Consider the following 27,912-nt stretch of genomic DNA (forward strand, 5'->3'; position numbering starts at 1 on the left):
CCTCATACACATGCATGTAAATATATTCTATCAACTTCTAAAGTTACTTTGAGATGGGTTACAGTAAGAAGGAAATAATAGGACTCTTTAAAAATAAAAATCCCCCAATGTAAAAGCAAATCTACCTCAAATTCAAATCTTAATATAGACTTACTGCACACTATACTTAACAGTTGTTGGGCAGGCAAGACCATAGGATAAATGCAATCATTATGCTGTTTCCCATTTTCTGGCACAAAAGCAGCAAACCAGTTCAAGAAAGACCAGCGGTTTCCAAGCACTGACATAAATGTGCATAGGTCACCTGCCAAGTGTAACCTGTGGTGTCTGCTGGAGGCGTTAAGAGTGAGGCCTCCCATTTGAACCAGTGATCCCACTTCTGGGAATATAACCCAAGAAACTAGAAACACCAATCAGAAAGGATATATGCACCCCTATGTTCATAGCAGCACAATTTACAATAGCTAAGATTTGGAAACAGCCTAAGTGCCCATCAGCAGATGAGTGGATTAAAAAACTATGGTATATCTACACAATGGAATACTATGCTGCTGTAAAAAGGAAGGAATTCCTACCATTTGCAACAGCATGGATGACTCTGGAGAGCATTACACTAACCGAAATAAGCCAGTCAGAGAAAGATAAATATCTCATGATCTCACTCATTTGTGGAATATAATGAACAACATAAACTGATGAACAAAAACAGATCCAGAGACAGAGAAGCATCAATCAGACCATCAAACGCAGAGGGAAGTTAGGGGAGGGTGGGGGTAAGGGGGAGAGATCAACCAAATGACTTGTATGCATGCATATAAGCCTAACCAATGGACACAGACAACAGGGGAGTGAGGGAATGAGCAGGGGGTTGAGGCGCAAAGCGGGGATAAGGACACATATGTAATACCTTTATCAATAAAAAAAAAAGAGCGAGGCCTCAGCCTTGACCAGTATGCTTGCTCAGTGGTTAGAGCATTGGCCTGCACACCAAAGGGTTGTGGTTTCAATTCCCGGTCAAGGGCACATACCTGGGTGGCAGGTGCATGCAGGAGGCAACCAGTCTGTCTCTCTGTCACATCAATGTGTTTGTCTGTCTGTCTGTCTCTCTCTCTCTCCCCCTTTTCCCTACCGCCCTTCCACTCTCTCTGAAAAAGCAATGGAAAAAATATCCTCTTTTGAGGTTTAAAAAAAAAAAAAAAAAAAAAAAAAAAAAGAACGAGGCCTCAGGTACCCACCTTGCTCACCCTTCACTTGGGATGATGCCAGGAGCCCACAGGAAAGTCTGGAAGTCAGGGGCTGGCACAACAGTGCCCCCTGGTGGTGGGCATTGTCACCACTACCAGAGGCCTGGCAGGCAGTTCCCAGTCAGTTCCCTGGGAAGGTCCATGCCAGCCCCAATGGGTGTAGCCAGCGAGGCCCAAGATTTCATTTTTTTCCTCCTTTCCTAAATTAAAGATGCTGGAATCCGGAGAAAATTCTATAGAATCCACCTTTCGGTGCTAAAGAATCACAGGTTTGGGAGGAAGCTGAGCTCAGCCTCATATCAACTTGGGGGAAGTGGGATAAAACCAGATTCAGACTATCCCTAGGGCTTTCAGCAAATGCAGCAGCCTGGAGGGTATGGATGTCCTGAGACTTGGGCCCCACAGTCTAGAACTCCTCTGGGGACATCAGAGACCCAGAAGCCCACAGTGTTGGGCAGTGACCTGAGGGTGGGCAGCCCTCACCAGAGCCATAACGCCCTCCCTCCTCTCTCCCTGAGGTCAATGACAAGGAAAACATGCAGGCAAGGGTGAGCATCTTTCCAGGGTGACTAAGCTGCTGCTCTCACTGATTCTCAGTGTCCCAGTCTGAGCTGGACCTGACAAGGTGGCTGCAGGGGTGCAGGGGAGAAAGGAGAAAGGCGAAAGGCAGGTGAGCAAGCTGCTTACTGGGTACTGGCCGCAGCACGTCGGGAATGAGGACCTCCACCAGAGCCTGGTAGAGGATGTGGTCACAGTTCCTCATCCACTTAAGGATGGGGTCACATTTACACAGAGACACCAGCTTGTCCTTCGGGAGGATGGTGGCTTCGGGAATCTCATCACTGTGGGGGGATGCGGGAGACGAGGTGAGCCGAGGCCTGGAGACCACCCCACACGGGTCATGCTGTCCACCCGCCGCCTATAGCTGAGATAATGACATTTCCCACTATGGCTACTGCTGACTTCTCATTGGGATGGCATATGGTCACCAATAAAACACACTTGAAACATGTGAATGGGCAATGCAAATTACAAATCAACTGTCAGAAGTATAAAAACAACATGTAATTATGGGGGAGCGCCAATTCTTGGAAAGTTGGCGCATTTGTCTGTGGGTTGCAGTGTGGATGTCATCGCGCCTGTCTGGGGGAACAACCACAGCACCTGGCTGGTAGAGAGGCGGGGCCGTCGCTGGAGGAGGCTTTAGCATTCCAGAAGGAAAGCCACAGCTTCTCAATGTAGTGGAACTGGAGGTTCATCACGACATCCAAAGTTGCCTGGAAATAAAATTGACCCGTTAGACACGTGAATGTGGGTGTTCAAAAGGGTGTGGATCGCTGTAGCTGGTTTGGCTCAGTGAATAGAGCATCGGCTTGCGGACTGAAGGGTCCCGGGCTCGATTCTGGTCAAGGGCACATGTCCAGGTTGCGGGCTCCATCCCCAGTAGGGGGCATGCAGGAGGCAGCCAATCAAAGATTATCATTGATGTTTCTATCTCTTCCTCTCCCTTCTTCTCTGAAATCAATAAAAAATTAAAAAAAAATAATAAGGGTGTGGATCACGTCATCAGGACATTCTAAGCAGTCAGTGGTGATTCAGGCTGTGGGGAGGGGATCTTTTGAAATCAGAGAGAGACCATAGTGGAGATGGAAATGGACAAAGGGGCGCTGTCCAGGGAGCAAAGATTCTATCTGCTCCTTGGCTAGAGGGAGCAGGGGCCTCTCTGGGTCCTCTGTGTTGTCAGGGACACCTGGGGATGTCTGAGGATTTGGTAGTCCTGGGGAGGCACACTGGGCTCTGCACCCAGGCCCTGGGGGCACCGAGGTTCCCACTGAATCCCCACAGCCCAGGTGTAGGCTCTTCCTGGGGGCCACCTGGAGGGGGCAGTCACCTCACAGTGCCGCCGATAGGCCAGCTGCAGGGCCTTGACGTCTTGAAGCGTGATGCTCTCCTGCAGCAAGACGCTGCCCAGGTCAGGTGCTGGGAACTCCGGGAAGACATGGGAGACATCTGGGGGGGGACGGAAACGGGGTCATCAGCAGACCTGCAGAAGGTCCACAAGCCGAAGACGGGCTGGGCGTCCCGTGTGCTGGGGGACGCTGTCCGGAAGTGGTGGTGACCACCTGACAACCCTGGGCGGCATCCTGGCTTCCCTGAGCAGTTACACAGCTTTTGTAATCTTCAGTTTTCTCAGGTACAGAATGGGGACAGCAGCATCACCTCCGAGCAACATGAAATATGCTGAGACAAGACAAAGCATTGCACCAGGGCCCAGACACAGTGAGTGCTCTCATCACCCCAACAGGGGAGCCAGCCAGAGCAGTGCCTCTAGGGACAAGGCTGGCCCTGTGGTGACCTCCCGGGCCTGACAACCTCTCCAGAAGACCCAACACAGGAGGGCTCTGTTCAGGCTCAAGAAATACATTAAAAATACACTAGGCCACTGATGTCTCAGTGTGTGTATGCTTGACACTGATCCCAGTGACCCTCCCTGGGCATGTCCCTGTGGCAGGCTCTTAGGATGCAATCCCAAGAAAGCAGTGGGCCACCTGGGTGGGTGGGGAAATGGTCTCTCCCACAGTTCCCAGGGAAGAGGGCCAGGCAGCCCTTTGTGAGGGCACCGGGAGGGGAGAAATCCAGTTTTTTAGGGATCTTGAGCATCCAGTTAAGCAAGGAGAAGAACCCAGGAGGACAGCCAAATCCTGCTGCTGCCCTGAGCCGACAGGTTTTAAAATAGGACATCTAGCTCAGCCGGTGTGGCTCAGCTAGTTGGAGTATCGTCCCGTACACCGAAAGGTATCAAGTTCAATCCCTGGTCAGGGCACATATCCAGGTTGCAGATTCCATCCCTGGTTAGCAACTGACCAATGTTTCTCTCTCACATTGATGTTTCTCTTTCTCTCTCTCTTCCCCCCTCTAAAATCAATAAACAAACAAACATATCCTCATGTGAGGATTAAAAAATAAAATAGGACATCTCATCTTCTCTCTGATGGGCATTTAATTTTATTTAGTTTTTTTTTTTTTGTTAATCTTCACCCGAGGATATTTTTTCTTTCTTTCTTTCTTTCTTTTTTTTTTTAGAGAGAGTAAAAGGGAGGGAGAGAGGAGGAAAGAAGAGAGAAAGAGAAAGAGAGAAACATCAGTCTGAGATTGGTTGCCTCCCACACATGCCACCACTGGGTCCAGGGATCAAACCTGCAATCCAGGTACAGTTTCTTGACCAGGAATCAAACCCTCGACCCTCTGTGCACAGGCCGATGTTCTAAGCACAGCCACACTGGTCAGGGCTATTTATTTATTTTTTGATGGTCATTTTATACATTAATTTTGGGGACATATGCTGATTGTTCTAAAATCTTACGGATGCCACAAGGAAGGTTTATCTAAAACTTTCTATGTAACAAAAAAGGTGTCAGGTTCTGCCGGGTAGCTCAGTTGGCAGGAGCGTTGTCCAGATATGCCAAGGTTGGGAGTTCAATCCCTAGTCAGGGTACGTACAAGAATCAACCAATGAATAAGTGGAACAACAACAACAAAAATCAATGTATCTCTCTCAAATAAAAAGAAATTTATAAAAAAGAAAAGGTGTCACACAAGAAAACTGTTTAATGCAGCCCTTTAGATGCTGCTGGTGCCGAAACCCACAAGCACACAGAAGTGCTGAGGAGATCTGGAACTTTCACAGCAGGCCCTGTACCCAGGGTGGGGGTGTCACTACTCACCTATGTATTGTTGGTGGTGCTGGCTCTGGGCGGCCATGGCCTGCTCTGGCGTGCTGTGTAGGCTGCTGTGCGAGCCATTGTCCCCAGGGCTGTCCGACTTCTGGACTGGACGGTACCTGGGTACAAAACACACGTGCCACCATGAGGCCCCAGCAACACTGCCTAGAAGAGGCCTGAGAAACACAGGGCTAAACAGGGTACAATTGGTGTGTGTGTGTGTATAATCTATAATAATAAAATCGTAATATGCTAATTAGATTGGACAGACGAATGACCTTCCAGACATCCTTTCAGACGAAGCCGCAGCAGCAGGGGCTGAGGCAGAAGCAGTTAGGGGCGATCAGGCAGGCAGGTGAGTAGTTATGGGCAATCAGGCAGGCAGGCAGACTGGTTAGGAGCGATCAGGCAGAATGGTTAGGGGTGATCAGGCAGGCAGGCAGGCTAGTGGTTAGAAGTCAGCAGTCCCGGATTGCAAGAGGGATGTCCAACTGCCGGTTTAGACCCAATCCCGCAGGGGGTCCTGGATTGTGAGAGGGTGCAGGCTGGGCTGAGGGAGCTTCCCCCCTACCCTCCCAGCACAAAAATTTTCGTGCACTGGGCCTCTAGTTTTAAAATAATTGTGATCAAATATACATAACAAAATGTACCACCTTAATAATTTTTAAGTGTATAGCTCAGTGACATTAAGTACATTCACATAGTTGTACAACCATCACCACCATCCCCCTCCAGAACTTTCTATCTTCCCAAACTAAAACTATGTCCCCATTAAACACTAACCCATCCCTGCCCTTCCCCAGCCCCTGGGTCCCACCATCTACTTTCTGTCTCCATGAATCTGACTCTTCTAGGGACCTCCTATGTCTGGACCTCCTACAATATTTGTCCTTTTGTGTCTGGCTTCTCTCACTGAGCATAATGTCCTCCAGGTTCATCCCTATTGTCATATGTCAGATGTCCTTTCTCTTTATGGCTGAATCCTATTCTATTGCATATATACCGGTATGTATATTACATTTTAATGATCCATTCATCTACTGTTGGAGTCATCGATTTATTGGGGTCATCGATTGAAACTATTGGGGTCATTGACTGGAACAAAGGTGCCACTCTGGCGGGGGATGTGGATAGTGGGGAGGCTGTGCGTGTGTGAGGCAGGAAGTATATGCATCTTTCACTCAATTTTGCTATGACCTAACACCACTGTAAAAAATAATGTCTATTTATTTAAAGAAGAGAACGCTCCGTCATTTCTGTTAGCTTGAGGTTGCATCCTCGGCCCCGAGTCCTGCTGGCCTCCCTTCATGTCAGTGGAGGTGAGTATCTTGGCTCTCCCAGGACACTGGAGACTGAGGTTAATGAGTTTGTTTTCTCCACTGCAGAATGGAAGTCCCCTCATACGAATGTATTTAATGTTTGAGAAACATTCTCCCTAGAAAAACCCAGGCCCGGTCCCCTTCCTCAGGCCAGACTCAACCTGGTAACTCACCTCGGTTTCTGATGCACAGGCTGCTGCCGCATGGCCATGTACTGGGTGTCCTCCTGCAGCCGGTTCAGGGGCGAGTCCGGCTTTAGACGGATCCCATAGTAATGATACTTTGAGTTGCCCCTAGAAACCAAACACCCGGGGTCAGCTCGTCCTAAAGGACAGGAGTGCTCTGTTTTGGCACCTGCACTTTGGGCCCTTGGGTTCAGTGTTTTCTGGACCTTGTGGGAAATGCTTACAAGCTGCCATGTGGCCAGAGAGGTTTAGAAAATTCTGCACACTACCTCCCCTTCTAGGAGGTTCCCCTCTTGTACTTTAGTATGATAAAGGCTCTGAAAACCAGTTCTGTGGCTATGTGCTGTAAAGATATTCTCTGTCAAGGATCAAAGTGGCAGAGGACAAGAGAAGACTTGCCTGTTCTCTTGGCTAGGATGCTGGCTTCTGAGAGGGCATGAATGTTTCCTGCCACCCACTTCTACATGACTTCACTAAAAGCAAGCGCTAGGCCTGTCACTGATCACAGCCACATGATCTCTAGGCCACTCACTTTAAGGAGACTGTGGCCACTTTTTTTCTAGTGAGAGGGGTGTTCGCGTTATTGTCTGGTGAAGTCTGACACATGAGGTTCCCTGGCAGCTATAGGCCAAGGGCAGGCCATGGTAGGTTAGTCCAAGTATAGTGAAAGGCATCAAGAAATAGTAAATCCAACTCCATTAGATAATCCCGAGGCAGCTTTTTAAGAAACCTATTATTATGAAAAATTTCAAACAAAGAGAAAGCTGAAGAGAACCCCTGTGTCCTGTCACCTGAAGAGAACTGAACCACAGCCCGCACCTTGGCCCTGGCCAGGCCAATGCTGCCGCCAATTTGGGGCAGCTCCAAGTCCACCCAGAGGCATGTCAGTCAGGAAGTGTGGGCAGGTGGAGGAAGCCCCATGTTCTCCAAAAGCTTGATTTGTATATAAAGAAAGAGGAGGAACGGGTGGGTGTGCGGGCTGTCAGACACCACTTCTACCCACCTGGTACCCAGCCGCCGGGTCCTCAGGCCCATAAACACGGAGCGAATCAGTTTCCCAAAGGAGGCGGCATTCACAGGGTCCAGCTTGTGCTCCTGGCAGTGCCGAAGGTAATGGTTATAAAGAGAACTTCGGGGGAGACTGACGCCTTCAGCGGTTTCGTAATTATCTAACAGCCACTGGAGCTGGAGAAAGAGACACAGTCCTGACTGTCAGATTCCCCCTAACACCAAAATGCTAACCACATGCTTTCCCTTCACTTCACATGGTGAGGAAATTCACTGCTACTGTCATGGATTTGGGTTCAAAAGATTCTGGGCATGTTACTTAGTAGCTTCTTTTCACCTGCTTCTTTATTCCTTCAATTTTCATTCTCCTTGACTTGAGAAAAATATGCATGGATGGAGACCTCGTACAATTTGTCCTTATAATCATTTAAACATGCACACGCCCCTGACACTGCTTAAACATCAAATGTCTCCTAAACCCATGGGAATGAAGATCAATTCTGATGACGAGAAAAAGGCAGATTCAAGAAAACTCAGGGGCCCATGAGCACCATGCCCTGCACTGGCCAGTTGTCCATGGAGACGGACTAATATCTCCTGCAGGTTCTGACTGAGCGGAGCATAGATGAAAACTGTGTGAAATACCTATGAGGCTCATGTGCCGGACTTTGTGCTCAGGCCAAGGCAGGAAAAAGAATCGAAAGTTGAAGTTGCTGCCCCCAAAGGTCACTAGTGTTGGACAGGCAAGAGCCACCCTTGTAGAAAGCTAAGTCCCCACATGGGGCAATACAACTGCCTGGGAGCCCCAAGCACAATGCCCCCAAAGCTGTAGTTTGATTCTGGCTTCCATTCTGCTTTGTGAGTACAAAACGCCTTTACCACGCACGGGCTTTGGGGACAGGCAGGAGCCATGTGCATGCACAGGAACCAGCCTGAGGCAGGATCCTGTGAAGGATCCAGGATCACTGTGGGAGGTAAGGGTCTATCTAAGCTGCCACCTCTGTCCAGACAACTCCACTGACAACGATGGTGGATGGGACAGGAGCCACGTGATGACACTGTTTCTGGGCTAGAGGGTGGGCATATTGCGTGGGTGGTGGGCTGGAAGGGGCACTGCACCAGGGGTCCTGAGTGAGGAAGGCTAATATCTGGCCCACTGTTCAATGCCTGGCCCATTACCAAAGGTAATGGTTAGAGAACTTCAGGGGAGACTGACTCATATGTAAAGAGAAAGCTTTGGGAAATATGATTCCTTTCTCCCAACTCCATGTTATTTAAATTGAAAGTAGACTTCTCTGTTTGGGTGATTCTGTTGAGCTGACATCAAGGTCATCATGAGATTAAGAATGCAGTTATCGCCCTGATCGGTTTGGCTCAGTGGATAGAGCGTCGGCCTGCGGACTGAAGGGTCCCGGGTTCGATTCCGGTCAAGGGCATGTACCTTGGTTGCGGGTACATCCCCAGTGGGAGGTGTGCAGGAGGCAGCTGATCGATGTTTCTCTCTCATCAATGTTTCTAACTCTCTATCCCTCTCCCTTCCTCTCTATAAAAAAAATCAATAAAATATATATATATAAAAAAAAAAAAAAGAATGCAGTTATCTTCCTCCAAGTAGAAGTGACTACAGGGAGAATTGAAACTACTCTCCAAAAGAATAGTTGGTTACACTTCCTCTCTCTTTGGCATTGAGAAGTTACTATGAAGGGAAACTGATTTGAAGGGCAAATGAGTAAAGACATGAAGAAGTTGGGGGAGGGAGCCATTGAGGAAGTGTCTCAGGCAAAGGAACAGCCCATTCAAAGGCCCTGAGGCAGGACTGTACCTGGGTGTTGGAGGAACAGTGAGGAGGTCTGTGTGGCTGGAGCAGAGTGAGCAAGGAGGAGAGAGGGAGGAGCTGAGAGCAGGGAAGGGATAGGGAGGTCCTGAAAGGCCATTCCGTGAACTTGGTTTCTACTTGGAGGGCAATGGGGCCCTGCAGGCTTCTGAGCAGAGAGGTGCAAGGATCTGACTTAGGTTTTAGTAGGATCACTCTGGTGGCTGCCATGAGAAGGGCATGGGAGCCGGGGGTTGGCTCAACAATCCACGGGAGAGATGGTGTGTGTGTGTGTGTGTGTGTGTGGCCACAGTGGTGGAAATGAGAAAAGTGTCTGATTGTGGATCGTTCTGAAGGTGACATCAAGGAGCATCAGGAGTGAGGTGCGGGAGGAGGCTGAAAGCAAGGATGAACACTTGGAAGTACTTGATGAGCAGGGACAATGGTGAGAGGAGGAGGGGTGAGGGGGATGTCAGGGCTCAGCTCTGGACACTAAAATGTGGAGTTGGGAGAGGGGTCCAGGCAGATGCCCTGCAGGAAAACTGTCCTGACAGCAGCAGAGATGGGGTCAGCCAGGCAGGGAGGGTGAGTCAGGAATAGTGAAGAAATAATGGTCCTGTCAAGACCACTGCTAGGCATTTGCCACAATAATTTGTAACAACTTCTGGACAAGGGATCCATCCATGAAGCTGCCACTCTAGCCAAGCCCCATATTAGTCTGAAGGTGACAGCTTTGTCATTATACTGGCCTGCAGTTGGCCATCAACTAAAGGCTAAAGGATCTTTGACAATGTGTGTTTTTTTTAAATTAAAAAGTCATATAGGCCCTAGCCAGTTTGACTCAGTGGAAAGATGGCCCTCGAACTGAAGGATCTCAGGTTTAATTCCAGTCAGGAGCATTAAGTACCTGGGTTGCAGGCTCTATCTTTGGCCCTGGTAGGGACGAGTGTGGGCGGCAACCAATCGATGTGTCTCTCTCTCCCCCTCCCTTCCACTCTAAAAATCAATGGGAAAAAATATATAATCTGGTGAAGATTAACAACAAAGACATCATATAATCTGAATACAATTAATAAAAGCAGGGTTTGGAAATAAGAGTTCATTTTAGTAGATAGTGGCTGCCTCCCCATAACAGTGAATTGGTGAATATGTTGTGGGGTCCCTGAGTCAGTGAGTGTCAGGGCAGGGGGTGGTGGGGAGCTTCTCACAGTGATCTGGGAGACAGTAGGGTGGTGGTTCTGGGAGAAGCCTGGCACCTCCAATGCTCTTGTTGGGGGACCTTGACTGAGGCCAGGCATGTCAGTGGGAGGCCACAGTGACACCAAGGGGTGAAGGTGTTTTCATCCCCAGCACCATCTTCATCACCTCCTTCCTCTGAAACAGCTATCCCTTGTTTTCATGCCATCAAATCACAGCCACCCCTATTTTAGAGACTGCTCACTTGAGGCCCCCTTCCTGTGGGATTTCCACATTCGGCTGTAAGGTTCCTTCAACCTGCAGACCCCTAGGTCTGAGCCCCCAAGGGCAGCATGGGAAGCTCTGGGGGGACCCTGACATCGGCTAGATCTGGAACATGCTGCCCCGCCCTCCTGGGCTCTAGGCATCACCACGTGCACCCACCCCAAGACAGCACATGGGAAGGACACAGTAGTAGTTTCAGAGGTAAACCTCTACCCTGGCTTCCTGGGCAGACTGGTTTGTGTAGGCTGGTTTTCTCATACCGCCGAGCTCCTGCCCTCGCAGTCCAAGCTCTTGCTCCTTTTGCTCCCACAGCCCCAATGCTGGGGGACACTGTGACAGCCCCCCTGCCCCCTAGCCAGGCTCATCTGCTCTGGATTGGGCTGGCAAAGGATTGGGGATTGTGGCCCCTGTCGCCAATACTAAAGCTATCTTAGATGTAGGCAGACGTGGTGACAACTGTCACAAGTGAACGTAGCAAGCTGGCCAGAGGGCAGGCTCAGCCAGCTGAGACTATGACAGGTGTCAACAGGACACACTGCCCATCTCTTTACCCCTTCCTCCCGCTCTCACATCTGCAAAGACTCCACCCAGCATACATGGTCAACTCTTTAGAAAAATCTGTCTATTCCCTTTGACTCCAAATTGCCAAGCTCACAGCTCCTGATGGAAGGAGGCTCAACCATAGATCAGCAGGGAGAAAACAAACACGGGGAGATTTTCCTGCTCGGAAGTCAACTCAGGAATATAAACTGGCTGGAAGCACCCAGGAAACTCTGCCTTCCAAAAGAAAAGTGTTAGAAAGCCAGGAGCAGCCCTGCAGCCAGACCAGCAGCGCATGCGTTTCCCCGAGACATTTTACAATTCCCACGGACCCACGTGCTGTCTGCTGGGGTCTGCGCCCCCATCCTGCCTTCCTCACAGGGCTCTCCCCAGGGCTGACCTAGCGCCGGGCCCACAGGCTGACGTGGCCATGTATGCCTGCTTGACAGCTGAAGCAAGCCTGCCCCATTGAACAGAGATGGTCCCTGGAGTAGACTGTCATTCTGCACACATTCTAACTAGTGCGCTCAGAGTTTGACAGGGTGGGGATAGGTATCCTTCCCTCCAAGCCCTTACTGAAGAATTTTCCTCCCCAGCTGTGGCCACAGGTGACACTGTCCAGCAGTGATGGGCAACAGGGTGGCCACGACCCACCTAGCCTGGGGGGGCACTGGGGAAGGGCCTGATGGTCTTCTGTGTTTTTCCTGAGACAACTCCGTAAGGCTGTTTTTCCTTCTAGTAACCCACCTCCGAGGCTGAGGAGTGCAGATCCTCATCACGTGTGCCTAGAGCAGCTGGCCTCGCCTGTGCCACCCCATAAACCCAGAAGTTTTGGGGCCTTTCTCTAGCTCCGCTCTGCCTCAGAACCACTGCCTTTCAGGCAACACTTGCCAGTACGAAAGTCTTGGGGCCACAGTTAGGATCGTGATTGACTACAGGGGACTTCTTTTTCTTGATGTTTTAATTCTCAAGAGAATTGAAGACATTTGGGGTCAAATCCCAACCTAAGTGCTTGAGAAGCACATTCTGACTTCAGTGGCCTGTCCTACTTTTAAATTTCCAGTTCCACATAAAGCTAAATTGAGAGCATTAGGAGGAGTAGAGGGAAAAGGAAGGAGTGTGAGGAGACCACAGCTTTCCTTCTAAACTGTCCCAGGAAACAGAGACTCTTAACCATCACCAGTGCCATCTTGCCCCATGAGGCTGCCCAGTGACAAAGACGTTTGCCTCCTCCTGGCACGAGACCCACAATCACAGTTTTCCCCAGGAGGCAAGTGAAGGAGAAAGATTTTTTACAAAGCCCAAATTAGTAGGAATGTGTTGCTTTGAATTTTTCTCAAATTACCTTTTTTTCCCCTAAAGGAAACTTAGATCATAGGAAACTTAGCTAAGAAACTTCATAGCATTCCCTATCCTGTGTCATACTTTGTTATTGTTACTTATTTTAGTATTAACTTTATTTATAACGCTTGTGAGATGCCAGGCATTGTTGGAAGCATGTCACGTGTATTAAATAATCTAATCCTCATAACATGCCCCTGAAGAAGTAGGCACTCTGATCATCTACCTTTAGGAATGAAGAACTTGCCTCCATCCCCTTTACATTGTAGGATATTTTTGCTGCATATAGAACTCTAGGCTGGTTTTCTCCCCCTTTCAACATTTTAAAGGTATCAAGTCATTTCCTTCACTCATTTTTGAAATGCCCATGCAGGTACGTGCACAGTGGGGCAGACCACCAGGCGACACACACTTACATGGCTGTTGAGTAAACCGCTTTTGTGTGATGTGATCCCTTCGCTTTTTTGGAGGTTTTCGATCGCCATTTCAAGCTAAAGAAAATGTGTGCAGAAACAAAACAAAACAAAATGGGAAAAAGGGGGGGGGGGGAAATCAGATGGTTAGCATCAGCCAAGACTTGTTTTTATTAATATCCAAATAAATGATTCAAGCGCCTACAAAATAAAAGTAAGGCTTAATGCAGGCAGGGGAGATGGGTTACATTATGAGTTGAAGCTACAGGCAGGCATGTTACTTCATTACATGCAGAGGAGCCCAGGAGCCCGAGGAGCACACGCAGCGGGTGAAGTTGTGATGTGAACACGGGCTGCATGTGCACAGGCACACCATGAACACGGAGTCGCTGCATACATTCAAATGTGAGCAAAGCCGGAGAAGAATCCACACACAGAGAATCAGATGACCAACAGAGCCCAAGGACAGTTGGTAGCACTGACTTTCTGGCCAGCCTGTCCTGTCACAAATCCAGTCTCTCTCCTGGATGCTTTGGGAAAATACCAACAAGGACAAAGACCCAGGCCCTGCCATCAGAGGCACTGGACCCTGGGGTCACTGGATATGTCACAGAGATAAGCTCCTGGATGTTTATGAAGTGTGAGCTGTGCAAAGAGGAATATGCGGCAATGAGAATGGAGTTATCAGGCAGGCCTGCCTGGGGGAGTGGACTTTTCAGTTGGGTTCTAAGGATCTCATGGACTTGAGGACTGAAGTGGTGCCACAGGTCTAAGCAAAGGAAGGAACACCCCACTGTGTGTGGCTAAGTTTGTATGTGCTGAATTTGACCTTGACTTGTACATGGAAATTTAAACTCTGCTGTGGCCCACCACAATAGGCAGAGAACTGCAATGAAAAGCAATGAACCTAAAGCATACGCTGTCTGTCCTCAAATACAGGAAAGGCAAAGACTTCAGCAATGCTTCTGCAAAAAAGCAGATTGAACAAGTATTCCAGAAAGTGCAGCAGGGCTGGGTTCAGGAACGAGAGGAATACTGTTTCACCCATCATTTCTTTTTTTTTTTTTTTTTTAAATCCTCACCTGAGGATATGTTTTCCATTGATTTTAGAGAAAGGAGAGAAAGAAACATATATCAATTGCCTCTCGTATATGCCCCAAACAGGGATGGAACCCACAACCTGGGTAAGTGCCTTCACCAGAAATCTGAAGTGCCATGATCTTTGAGTGTACGGGACAACCACTGTTGTTTATGTACACTCTTGCCATTTTCTATTCAACATTGTACCGGAAGTTCTGGCCAGGGCAATTGGAAAACAATAACAAATAAAAGGCAGCCAAATGGGAGAGAAAGAAATGAAACTATCTCTATTTGCAGACACCATGATTTAAATATAAAAAAATCTTAAAGGATCCATAAAAGACAATTAGCGCTCATAAATGAATTCATATAAGTTACAGTATATAAGAGCAACATACAAAAATCAGTTACATTTCTGAGTAATGAACACTGTGTAGAGGAAATTAAGAAAACAATCCTACTTACAATAGTATCTAAGAGAATAAATACCTAGCAATAAATTTAACCAAGGAGGTGAAATACTTGTACAATGAAAACTATAAAACACTGTTGAAAGAAACTAAAGATAAACAGAAAGATATCCTATGTTCATGGATTGAAAGACTTAATATTGATAATATGGCAATACTCTCCAAAATGATCTATAGAATCAATGCAATCCCTGTAAACTTCCAACTGCTTTACAGAAATAGACAAAGTGATCCTAAAATTCATATGGCATTGCAAAGGACTCCCAATAGCCGACACAATCTTGAAAAAGAACAAAGATGGAAAACTCACACTTCCGATTTCAAACTTAACACAAAGTTACAGTAACCGAAACAGTGCATTCCTGGGATAAAAATAGAAATGCAGATTAATGGGATAGAATTGAGAGTCTAGAAATAATCCCATACATCTATGGTCAATTGATTTTTGACAAGGGTGTCAAGACAATTCAATGGAAAAAGAATAAAATTTTTTTTTAAATGGCACTGGGATAACTGCACCACCACATGCAAAAGAATGCAGCTAGACCTTTACATCATATACAAAAGTCAACTCAAAATGAATCAAAGAACTAAATGAAAGAGCTACAACTATAAAACTCCTAGAGAAAAACATCAGGTAATCATGTAAAACAAGGTTATCTTCATGACCTTGGATTTGGCAAAGGATTCTTAGATGACATCAAAAGCACAAACAAACATTTAAAAAATAATTTTAAAGATAAACTGGAGTTCATCAAAACTAAAAACTTTTGTGCACCGCCCAGCTGGCATGTGGTTGAGCATTGACCTATGAACCAGGAGGTTATGGTTCGATTCCCAGTCAGGGCATATGCCTGGGTTGCAGGCTCGATCCCCAGTGAGGGGTGTGCAGGAGGCAGCCAATCAATAATTCTCTCTCATCATTGATGTTTCTATCTCTTTCCCTCCCTCTTCCTTCCTCTCTGGAATCAATAAAAATAAATATTTTTTAAAACTTTCATGCACCAAATGACACTGATAAGAGAGTGAAAGGACAACCTACACTCTCCCATACTAGTAAATCATATATCTGATAAGGGTCTTGTATTTAGAATATTAAAGAACTCTCAGAACTCAACAACAAAAGGACAACCCAATTAAAAATGGCAAAAGGCTTGAATGGGCATGTCTCCAATAAGCACATGAAAAGTTCCTCAACGGCATTAATCATTAGGGAAATACAAGACTAAAATCACAATGAGGTACCACTTCATATCCCCCAATATGGCAAAAAAAAAAAAAAAAAGATAATGAAGTGTTGGGAGCAAACATGTAGAAATTGGAACCCTTATACATTGCAGGTGGAATGTCAAATGATGCAGCTGCTGTGGAAAACAGTATGGCAGTGCCTCAAAAAGTTAAACATAAAACCAGTTAACCCATATTATCCAGCAATTCCACTCTTAGTTATGTATTCAAAAGAACTGAAAACAGGTGTTTAAACAAAAACTTGTACACAAATGTTCATAGCAGCATTATTCATAATGGTAAAAAGTGGAAAAACCCAAATATCAATCACAGATTAATAAACACAGTGTGCACCATCCATATTATGAAGTATTACTCAGCTCTGAAAAGGAGTGAAGCAATGACACAGACTACAATGTGGATGGACCCTGAAAACATCTCACACAGAAGGCCACACACTGTATGATTCATTTGTGAAATGTCCAGAACAGGCAAATCCACACAGACAGAAAGCAGACTGGTTGCAAGGGGCTGGGAGAGGGGATGGGAAGTAACTGCTAACTGGTACAGGGTTTCCTTTTGGGGAGATGAAAATGTTCTGGAACTAGATAGGGTAATGGTTGCACAACATTGTGAATGTACTAAATGTCATTGAATTATACACTTTTAAATGGTTAAAATGGTGAATGTTATGTTATGTGAATTTTACCTCAATAAAAAGATATAACTAATTTAAAAATCCATTAGTCTCTCTTGCAATTTGAATGAACCTTTTACTCACATGCATGGTTTTAACATCATTCTCTGGTCACTTGGACAATATTCATTCAGTGAGTTGGCAGATCTTCCAAATGTTGACACATTTCATTACATAATATTGAAAAATCACATTTGTTAATATCACTACCAACCTCATTGGAAAAGATACAAAGTTTTTCAAAATTCTCTTCTCTTTTTTTGTTTAAAAAAGTACTGGCAACAAAATCTGTCAGTTGTTTTTGTGGATACACCAGGTTCACACCATTTATTTTTGAGAAAATGTCTGCCACGTCTCTGAGTCTGAATGATCACAATGTGTCTGTTATTCTTTCAGGAAAAAAATGACATTTCAAAAAAAGTGGCTAGTTCCACTTAACTCATTGTACAGGAGCTTTTCCTCGAAATGGCCATCATACTTTGTCAGACAGCAGAAGAGCTGTTTGTCACAGAATATTAAAAAGACATGTAATCAAGGGTTGAGATTTAATACAATTAGTAATTTTTACTACTTCATCAAGGACATTCCTAAGTAAAACTGGTATTTGGTATTTTATTTCTCTTTTTCTTTTCGACTGAAAGCATAATGGTAAAGGATCAGTGTCTTCTAGAAGAGTTTATTGCCTCTGCCTTGATTCCTGCCTTGATTTGTGCTCATCTGTTTCAAGGGTGTTGATTTTGCACAATCACTGCAAATGATGATACAGGGAAAATGGTAACTAGTATTATTGGCTTAGTATTATTATAAAAAGTTTTGACCTTGTGGTGCCTCTTAAGGGATCCTAGGGACACACACAGGTTCGCTGGTTATAAGGCTGACTGCTAAAAATCATGGTATTATGAGTACAGAGGAAAAGAAAAGAATATAAGTTAAGATTTGCTGCATAAGACCATCTTCAAAAACCCATAGCTATTAAATAAGATTTAGACAAGTAGAGATACAGGAAATTAATTGAATGTATTGTGAATGTCCCAAGATGTTCACTGTGTTTTATTTTATTTTTTTAATTTAATAAATCTTTATTGTTCAGATTATTACAATTGTTCCTGTTGTTTCCCCCCATAGCTCCCCTCCACCCTGTTTCCATCCCACCCTCTGCCCTTACCTCCTCCCGACTGTCCTCATCCATAGGTGTACGCATTTTGTCCAGTCTCTTCCCACAAACCCCAAACCTCTTTCCCCCCGAGAATTGTCAGTCCACTCCCTTTCTATGTCCCTGATTCTATTATATTCAACAGTTTATTCTGTTCATCAGATTTTTTATTCACTTGATTTTTAGATTCACTTGTTGATAGACATGTATTTGTTGTTCAGATTTTTTTATCTTTACCTTTTTCTTCTTCTTCCTCTTCTTAAAGAATACCTTTCAGCATTTCATATAATACTGGTTTGGTGGTGATGAACTCCTTTAGCTTTTTCTTATCTGTGAAGCTCTTTATCTGACCTTCAGTTCTGAATGATAGCTTTGCTGGGTAGAGTAATCTTGATTGCAGGTTCTTGCTATTCATCACTGAATATTTCTTGCCACTCCCTTCTGGCATGCATAGTTTCTGTTGAGAAATCAGCTGACAATCGTATGGGTGTTCCCTTGTAGGTAATTAACTGTTTTTCTCTTGCTGCTTTTAAGATTCTCTCTTTGATTTTTGCTCTTGGCATTTTAATTATGATGTGTCTTGGTGTGGTCCTCTTTGGAGTCCTTTTGTCTTGGGTTCTGTGCGCTTCCTGGAGTTGTAAGTCTATTTCTGTCACCAGGTGGGGGAGGTTTTCGGTCATTATTTCTTCAAATAGGTTTTCAGTATCTTGCTCTCTCTCTTCTTCTGGCACCCCCATAATTCGGATGTTGGTACGATGAGATTGTCCCAGAGGCTCCTTACATTATCTTCAAATTTTTGGATTCTTTTTTCTTTTTGCTTTTCTGACTGAGTGTTTTTTGCTTCTTTGTATTTCAAATCTTTGACTTGATTCTTGCGATCCTCTAGTCTGCTGTTGGGTCTCTATATAATATTTTTTATTTCAATCAGTGTATGTTTAATTTCTAGCTGGTCCTTTTTCATATCCTCGAGGGTCTCGCTAAATTTATTGGCCTTTTCTAGGAAATTCTTGAAAAACCTTATAACCGTGGTTTTGAACTCTATATCCAGTAGTTTGCTTTCCTCCATTTCTTTCATTTGTGATCTGTTTCTTTGTCTCCGCATTTTCGCTGCTTCCCTGAGTTGGTAGAGTAGCTTTGTGTGCTAGGTGTCCTATACAGCACAGTGGCTCAGCCTCCCCAGTTACCTGAGGTGGACACTCTTGGTCAGGGGTCCTCAAACTTTTTAAACAGGGGGCCAGTTCACTGTCCCTCAGACCGTTGGAGGGCTGGACTATAGTTTAAAAAAAAACTATGAACAAATTCCTATGCGCACTGCGGGCCCGGGACAAGTCAGCTGCTAAGCAGGACATGCAGTGGCACCTGGCGGGCCGGATAAATGTCCTCGGCGGGCCACATGTGGCCTGCGGGCCGTAGTTTGAGGACCCCTGCTCTTGGTGCACCCCTTTGTGGACTGTGTGCTCAACCTTGATTGTTGTTGGTATCACTGGGAGGAATTGGCCTCCAGGCCAATTGGCTGTGAGGATCAGCTGTGTCTACGCTGGGAGAACTTCTGTGCTGGAAACACTCTTATGAGACAAGACTTGCAAAATTGCAAAAGCCTCTGTGCTCAGCTTGGATGGGGCGGAGTTTCAGGGCGGAGCAGACAGCCTTGGTTTCCCGTCAGCCCTGCCCTATGAGGCCCCTGGGTCTCAGTGTCCCTCAGTAATCGCTGCAAGCACCTCAGAGAGAAAGCCACCCTCGAGTTTCGCCCGCTGCCAGACAGTCCAGTTTCTCCCCGAATGAGTCGGGGTTCCCAGAAACTAGCCCGGAACTGGAGTTCAATGCAGTCGGGAGCTTCCATCTCCCTTCCGCTTACATTATTAGAAGGCCAGCTGCACACTCAGCCGCCTGAGCATTCAGCAGTCAGTCCTCTCTGTGTGTGCGCGCCTCCGGACCTCTGCCTTCCACAGCTCCCGAGTCTCAGTGTGCTTTCTCTTTTCCTGACAGTCCAGATTCCCGAATGGGTCTGGTTTCCCAGCGTCTCGCCCGGGACTGGAGTTCAGTGCAGTCAGGAGCTTCCGTCTACCCCCCGCTTTAGAAAGCCAGCCGCGCACTCAGCCGCCTGTGCACACAGCCGCCTGTCCTCTCCGCGTGCGAGTCTCTGCACTTCAGTCTTTTGCAGCTCCTCTGAGTCTCAATGTGCTTTCCTCTTTTCTTCTAGTTGTAGAATTTCCACTCAGCCAGCTTTCCTGTGGTTCTGGATGGTGTCCATTTTGTCTTTTAGTTGTAGTTTTGATATTGTTGTGTGAGGCAGCAGTTTAGGTGTTTACCTATGCCGCCATCTTGGTTTCTCTCTCTGTTCACTGTGTTTTAAAATATCACTTAATTATCTGAAGGCGATAAAGGTCAGGAAAATACCATCAAGCCCCAGAAGGACAGATGCCAGACAGGTTGATGCCCAGGAGTCAGGACTGAAGGCGCAGAGCACACACATGTCCAGCAGAGGGCGCTATGGCACCGCCTCCCGGCCCCACATGCGAGACACATGCCACATCTCTGAAAAGGAGCATCTGGCCCTTGAACTTGATCTAACCGAGGGCCTTTAACAGTCCTCTCGGTGGCTGGAGAAGTTAGGGTTTAATCTTTATATATGCTTAAAATGAAAACGAATTTTATATTTGACTGGAGTTTATTTCAAAAAGTTCATCAGTGCTACATGCACAGGCCCATATGTCAAAAAGCACCAAAGAGCCACGGAGGCATGCAGTGGTGCCCCATCCCTAACCCCAGCCCTAGCAGCTTTTCCTAAAATCATTTCTCTTTTTTGACCTTCTGGTAATCTCCTTCACATTTTAGAATTATGCATGTGCTTGTGCATCTGCTTCTTGATTTATCAGGCGCTTAATCTTTACTTTTGACTTGGTGCAATGCAGCACGTACTCCTTTTTATTGGCCATTTAATATCATTTGCTTCTGCTACATGAATTGCTAACAGAAGGCCTGCTTTAAGGACTCATTCGAATGGAAGACAGAAAATGTATAATGCTTATGATAAAAGATACAGTGTCTCAAGAACCCAACATAATAGCAGACAGCAGACTAGTTTTAAAGCTCCAAAGTATATTAAAATTAGCCAATTATTTAAAAATTGTGAAAGAAAAATTTAAAAACCCTTTCCTTTCATGTATAATTCTACCAAGATTTTACCTGATTAAGGACTATATTAATGCCTCCTAATAGAGGGTGTTGGTTACTTCTCCTCAAGTTTATTAGCATCTAACCCAATGGCCATTCCATAATAACCTTGTTAAAAGGACCTGCCAGACAGAGGTAGCCCCTACAAAGGGCCAGCAATGACAACTATTGATGAAATACCTGCTAATCCAGGCTGGGTTTTCCCTAATTCAATTTCTAGACCATGCCTCCTGGGAAGGGGCAGGGATGTTCCTTGGAAAGACCAGAGAAAAGTTGGGACAAGGACAGAAACCTGCTGTAGCTAACCCTCCATCCTAAAACACAGCATACTTACATGACCATAAGTGGAGAAAATAAACATTTAGATGTTGCATGAGTAACCCCTTTGGATCTTTAAAGAAAATGGGGAGTATTTTAAAGGAAGGAAGCAGCACGATGGGAATTTTGAGGCAGAAACATAAATCCTAGAATTACGCCTGGAGAAATCGACCATCCGCAGTTAGGGGCCATGGAGGAAAAAGGGGGAACAGTGGGCTCACCACTGGGGAGAGAGGGAGGCTGGCTTAGGGAAATGGGACATTTTAAATCTGTTAGTCCATCTTTATTTTGTTAATTCAGCATTTTAAAGTTATGTAAGTAATATTACATGTGTATGCTGTACAAAAATCTGATTAGGCCAGAGGCATATAAGTCTCCATACTGGGCCAGGACTGGGGTGGGGCCAACAAGGCACCCAGGGCACCAAACTTAAGGAGGTGCTCATGCTCAAGGTCGCACCTGAGCAGGGTTAGCACTTGGAGGTGAAACCCTCCTTAAATTTGGCATCCTGGGCACTTTACCCTTTGGGTTGTGTCAAAGAGGTCCGACCTGAGCTGAAATGACAAAAGCAAACCTCTCAGGTTAGTATCTCTGCTCAATGTACTTTAAAAAAAAAATGCAACAGAAAACTTTAGCATGAAAGGATTGGCAGATGTTAAAGGATGGATGCAGGAGCCGTATTTTTTTGTTTGTTTTGTAAATCCTTACCTGAGGATATTTTTTCCATTGATTTTTCAGAGAGAGTGGAAGGAGTAGGAGAGGAAGAGAGAGAGAAACATTGATGTGAGAGACACATCAACCAGTTGCCTCCTGCACTCGCCCTGACTGAAGTGGGGATCCTGCAACCGAGATACAACCCTCTATCTGTATGAAGATCTCAGGTTAGAGCATTAGCCAGAACCACAATCCTATGGCTCCTGGCTCTGGCTGATGCTCTAACCACTGATCCACACCAGCCAGGGCAGGAGCCATATTTTATTTCTGTTGCAAGCCTCAGGGCCATTTCTGTTCATGGCTCCCAGAAAGCCCCTCAGATCTCACAAGCTGCATCCTTGTGAGATGTTTCATGCCAAAACCAAGCTGATAAATAACAGAGAGAAGGCAGAGTCAGGGATCAGATTCTCATCTGAGACGATCACTTCCTAGGGGCTTTCATGGGGATGTGTGTTAAAACACAGCCCATTCATGGATTTCCAATTGACTTAAAAGCTTGATTCCTTAAAGGCAACCCAAAGAACAAACCACAGTAGCTAGTGCCCCGAGTCTGACCTGCACATCTGCTTGCAACCAAGGGTGTGTGGACCAGAGAATGCTGCTATTTCTCAATAAATTTGTTTCCTATAATTCTAGTATATTCTACTATTATAAACTGGTGCAGTCTAAAACTGAGCCTGCCATATCCATGAAAGTTAACATGGCATGCGAGGAACACTTTGTGATCACTAACAGCTCTAATCTTGAGTCCATCTAGCCAGTCCTCTAAGGGATAAGTGTGTCTGGCCCCCTGTGTCCTCGCAGCCCCTGCTGAGCTGACAGCTGGAAAAACTAAGAGAGGTGAGGTGGAAGCTAGGGCCTCTCGGACTGAGCAGTGGACACTGCCCCACATATCACAGCTTCTAGAAAGCAAGTGACTTCTCTCTATGCCTGTCCTCAAAGCCAGGTTCTGGGGAGTAGTCTACACAGAGAAAGAGAGAGGACAACAAGCCTCTCTGATGTCAGGGTGATGCCACAACACCCTGAAAAGAACAGGGATGAGGCTAAAACATTACCTTCTATTTCAGATTAGCCCACCACCAAAATAGTAAGTTTTTTTCTAACTGAAAATCAATCAATGTAATCCATCATATTAACAGTGTAAAGAAAAAAACAACCTCATGCCCTGACCAGTTTGGCTCAGTGGATAGAGCGTTGGCCTGCAGACTGGAGGGTCCCAGGTTCAATTCCAGTCAAGGGCATGTACCTTGGTTGCGGGCACATCCACAGTGGGGGTGTGCAGGAGGCAGCTGATCGATGTTTCTCTCTCATCAATGTTTCTAACTCTCTATCCCTCTCCCTTCCTCTCTGTAAAAAATCAATAAAATATATTTAAAACAACAACAACAAACAAAAAAATACAACATTATGATCAATGAAGAAAAAGCATTTGACAGAACTCAACATCCAAAAACTCTCTGAAAACTAGGAATAGAGGAAACTTCCTCAACCCAAAATAGGGCATTTATGAAAACCTACAATTAACATCACACTTAGCAGTAAAAGATGAAAAGATTTCCCCCCAAGACTGGGAACAAGGAAAGGATGTTCATATGCTCCTATTCAACATAGTAGAGTTCTAGCCAGCAAAAAAAGGCAAGAAGAGAAAACCAAGATGGCGGCATAGGTAAGCACCTAAACTGCTGCCTCGCACAACAATTTCAAAACTACAACTAAAAGACAGAACGGACACCATCCAGAACCACAGGAAAGCTGGCTGAGTGGAAATTCTACAACTAGAAGGAAAGAGAAAGGCTCACAGAGAATTGGAGGTACGGCAAAGGGTCTTTGTGCGCGCAGAGAGGAAGGGCTGCTGAGAGCCTGGCTGACTTTCTCTGGCGGGAGGGGGAAGGAAGCCCCCGACGGCACTGAACCTCACTTCTGACTACACTGAACCCCAGTTCCGGGTGAAACCCCGTGGACTCAGGCTCATACAGGGGGAGTCTGGACTGTCAGTTAGAGAGAAAGGCACCCGGAAACTCGGAGACCCGGGGGAGACCCGGGGGAGCCCCGGTGGGCAGGGGTCTGGAGGCACGCGCGCCAGTGTGCACAAAGGCTGCGGAGGTTGCCACAGGATTTCCCTAGCAGAACGGAGTCAGAAGGTCCTGACTGCACTGAGCCCCAGTTCTGACTGCACTGAACCCCAGTTCCAGGCGAGCCCCTGGGGACCCATGCTCTTACAGGGGGGAATCTGGACTCTCGGGCGGAGACTCGGGAGCCGGGGAAGGCAGAGGTCTAGAGGCGCGCGCGCGCAACGGCAAGGCTGACGGGAAGCCAAGACTGTCTGCTCCGCCCTGAGACTCCACCCCATCCAAGCTGAGCACAGAGGCTTTTGCAATTTGGCAAGTCTAATCCTATAAGGTTGTCTCCAGCACCGAACTTCTCCCAGCGTAGACACAGCTGTTCCTCACAGCCAACTGGCCTGGAGGTCAATTCCTCCCAGTGATACCAACAACAATCAAGACTTAACTACAACAAGGCTGTACACACAGTCCACAAAGGGGTGCACCAAGAGTATCCACCTCAGGTTAACTGGGGAGGCCGACCCACTGGGCCATATAGGAAACCTAGCACACAAATCTACCCTACCAACTCAGGGAAGCAGTGAAAATGCGGCAACAGCCCTGACCGGTTTGGCTCAGTGGATAGAGCATCGGCCTTTGGACTGGAGGGTCCTAGGTTCGATTCCGGTTAAGGGCATGTGCCTGGGTTGTGGGCACATCCCCAGTGGGAGGTGTGCCGGAGGCAGCTGATCAATGTTTCTAACTCTCTATCCCTCTCCCTTCCTCTCTGTAAAAAATCAATAAAATATATTTTATAAAAAAAAAAAATGCGGCAACAAAGAAACAGATCACAAACAAAAGAAATGGAGGAAAACAAACGACTGGATATAGAATTCAAAACCACGGTTATAAGGCTTTTCAAGAATATCCTAGAAAAGGCCAATAAATATAATGAGACCCTTGAAGATATGAAAAAGGACCAACTAGAAATTAAACATATACTGACTGAAATATTATACAGAGACCCAACAACAGATTAGAGGAACACAAGAATCAAGTCAAAGAATTGAAATACAAAGAAGCAAAAAACACTCAACTGAAAAAGCAAAAAGCAAAAAAAAAAAAAAAATCCAAAAAGTTGAAGATAGTGTAAGAAGCCTCTGGGACAACTTCAAGCGTATAAACATCAGAATTATGGGGGTGCCAGAAGAAGAGAGAGCAAGATACTGAAAACTTATTTGAAGAAATAATGACTGAAAACTTCCCCCACATGGTGAAAGAAATAGACTTACAAGTCCAGGAAGCATACAGAACCCCAAACAAAAGGAATCCAAAGAGGACCACACCAAGACACATCATAATTAAAATGCCAAGAGCAAAAGACAAAGAGAGAATCTTAAAAGCAGCAAGAGAAAAACAGTTAATTACCTACAAGGGAGCACCCATATGATTGTCAGCTGATTTCTCAACAGAAACTATGCAGGCCAGATGGGAGTGGCAAGAAATTTTCAAAGTGATGAATACCAAGAACCTACAACCAAGATTACTCTACCCAGCAAAGTTATCATTCAGAATTGAAGGGCAGACAAAGAGCTTCACAGATAAGAAAAAGCTAAAGGAGTTCATCACCACCAAACCAGTATTATATGAAATGCTGAAAGGTATTCTTAAAGAAGAGGAAGAAGAAAAAAGTAAAGATAAAAATTATGAACAACAAATACATATCTATCAACAGTGAACTTAAAAATCAAGTGAATTAAAAACCTGAGGAACAGAATAATCTGGTGAATATAATAGAATCAGGGGCATAGAAAGGGAGTGGACTAATAATTCTCAGGGGGAACGGGGTATGGGGAGATTCAGGAAGAGACTGGACAAAAATCATACACCTATGGATGAGGACAGTGGTGGGGAGGTAAAGGCAGAAGGTGGGGTGGGAACCGGGTGGAGGGGAGCTATGGGGGGAAAAAGGAGAAACAATTGTAATAATCTGAATAAAGATTTATTAAAAAAAAATTTAAAAAAAGGCAAGAAAAAAAAGTTATCCAGATTGAAAAGGAGGAAGTAAAATTGTTCCTATCTGCAGTTAACAAAAAACTCTTAGAACTAAAAAGTGAGTGCCACAAGGTTGCAGGATACAAGGACAACAGCCAAAAATCAACCGTATTTTCACATACTAACAATGAACAGTTAGAAACGAAATTAAAAAATCAATACCACTGCTCTGTATGTTCTAGGTTGGGGGCTGTCTGCACGTAAGGCAAGAAGATGGTGGCTGCAAAGATGACGAAAGCTGTTGGAGTCCATCAACTCTCGGCTCCAGTTTGTTAAGCAAAATGAAAAGTATGTGCTGGGGTACGAACAGACTCTAAAGATGAGCAGGCAAAGTGAAACTGGTCATCCTCACCAACACTGTTCAGCCTTGAGGAAATCTGAAATGGAGGACTATGTCATGGTGTCCATCACTACAGTGGCAATAATGCTGAATTGGGCACAGCATGTGGACATACTACAGAGTATACACACTGGCTATCATTGATCTAGGTCAGTGGTAGGCAAACTGCGGCTCGCAAGCCACATGCGGCTCTTTGGCCCCTTGAGTGTGGCTCTTCCACAAAATACCATGCCCTGGGTGAGTCTATTTTGAAGAAGTGGCGTTGGAATAAGTTTAAGTTTAAAAAATTTGGCTCTCAAAAGAAATTTCAATCGTTATAATGTTGATATTTGGCTCTGTTGACTAATGAGTTTGCCGACCACTGATATCATAAAAAGCATGCCAAAACATATTAGTGAAAAGTAAATCATGCAAGATTTTTCTTTAATAAAACTGGCCAGTGCTTGGTTTAAAAAATAATTAAAAAAAATAAAATAAAGACTAATACCACTTACAATAGCTCCGAAAACATGACATACTTAAGTATAAGTCTAACAGAATGTGTACAGGATCTACACGTTAAAAATTACAAAATGCTGATGAAAGAAATAAAAGAAGACCTAAGTAAATGGGAAAGCATACCATGTTCATGGACTGAAGACCCAACTCAATTCTCCCCCAAACTGACCTACAGATTTAGTGCTGTTTAATCAAATTCTTACTAGGAATTTTTTATAGATAATAGAAAATTCTAAATTTATATAAATAGCTTACACAATACTGAAGAAAAGTAAAGTTGGAGGAATCACTCACTATAAAGCTGTAGTAATTAAGAACAGGCACACAGATCAATGAAACAGAACAGAATGTCCTGAAACAGAGCCACACACGGCCAATTGATTTTTGACAAAGACGCAAAACCGATCCAATGGAGGAAGGGTAGTCATTTCAGCAAATGATGCTGGAACTACTGGTGGTTTCATATGCATAAAAATAAACCTTGACCAAAACCTTACATCTTATACAAAAGTTAACCCAAATGAAGCAGATCCAACTACAAAATGTAAAACTATAAAACTTTTCCAAGAAAACAGGAGGAAATTTTTATGACCTGGGAGAGGCAGAGTTCTCAGGTATGGCATCAAAAGTGTGATCTTTTCAAAAAAGAAAAATTAATAAATAAGACTTTATTTAAAAAATTCTTTTTTTCTGCAAATGACACTTGTAACAGAATGAAAAGATACTCTAAAAACTGGGAGAGAATATTTGCAAATTGCATATCTGACAGGGGACTTATAAAGAACACATAAAGAATTTTCAAAATTTAACAATAAGCCGAAACCGGTTTGGCTCAGTGGATAGAGCGTCGGCCTGCGGACTGAAAGGTCCCGGGTTCGATTCCGGTCAAGGGCATGTACCTTGGTTGCGGGCACATCCTCAGTGGGAGGTGTGCAGGAGGCAGCTGATCGATGTTTCTCTCTCATCGATGTTTTTAGCTCTCTATCCCTCTCCCTTCCTCTCTGTGAAATATCAATAAAATATATTTAAAAAAAAAAATTTAACAATAAGAAAACTAACAATCCAGTTTAAAAAATAGGCAAATGACTAGAACTGACA

The 27,912-nt window shown here is 45.2% G+C and overlaps 1 protein-coding gene across 4 annotated transcripts in view; it reads right to left on the minus strand.

Annotated features, from left to right (window-relative positions):
- The window catches only part of RFX2 (regulatory factor X2), a 110,885-nt gene that overhangs the window by 13,117 nt on the left and 69,856 nt on the right, over positions 1 to 27,912 (minus strand). For 2 of the 4 annotated variants that reach the window (XM_080674468.1, XM_080674471.1), the window contains 7 exons: positions 13,050 to 13,124; positions 7,474 to 7,655; positions 6,459 to 6,578; positions 4,970 to 5,085; positions 3,136 to 3,254; positions 2,409 to 2,521; positions 1,932 to 2,086 (listed from right to left, as the gene is read on the minus strand). In XM_080674468.1, the coding sequence (XP_080530594.1) occupies positions 1,932 to 2,086; positions 2,409 to 2,521; positions 3,136 to 3,254; positions 4,970 to 5,085; positions 6,459 to 6,578; positions 7,474 to 7,655; positions 13,050 to 13,124 (880 nt within the window). The remainder of the gene's footprint in view (positions 1 to 1,931; positions 2,087 to 2,408; positions 2,522 to 3,135; positions 3,255 to 4,969; positions 5,086 to 6,458; positions 6,579 to 7,473; positions 7,656 to 13,049; positions 13,125 to 27,912) is intronic. The other 2 variants (XM_080674469.1, XM_080674470.1) reach the window with 1 other exon arrangement.

Source organism: Plecotus auritus, assembly GCF_963455305.1.
Source record: "Plecotus auritus genome assembly, chromosome: 6".
Lineage (NCBI taxonomy): Eukaryota > Metazoa > Chordata > Mammalia > Chiroptera > Vespertilionidae > Plecotus > Plecotus auritus.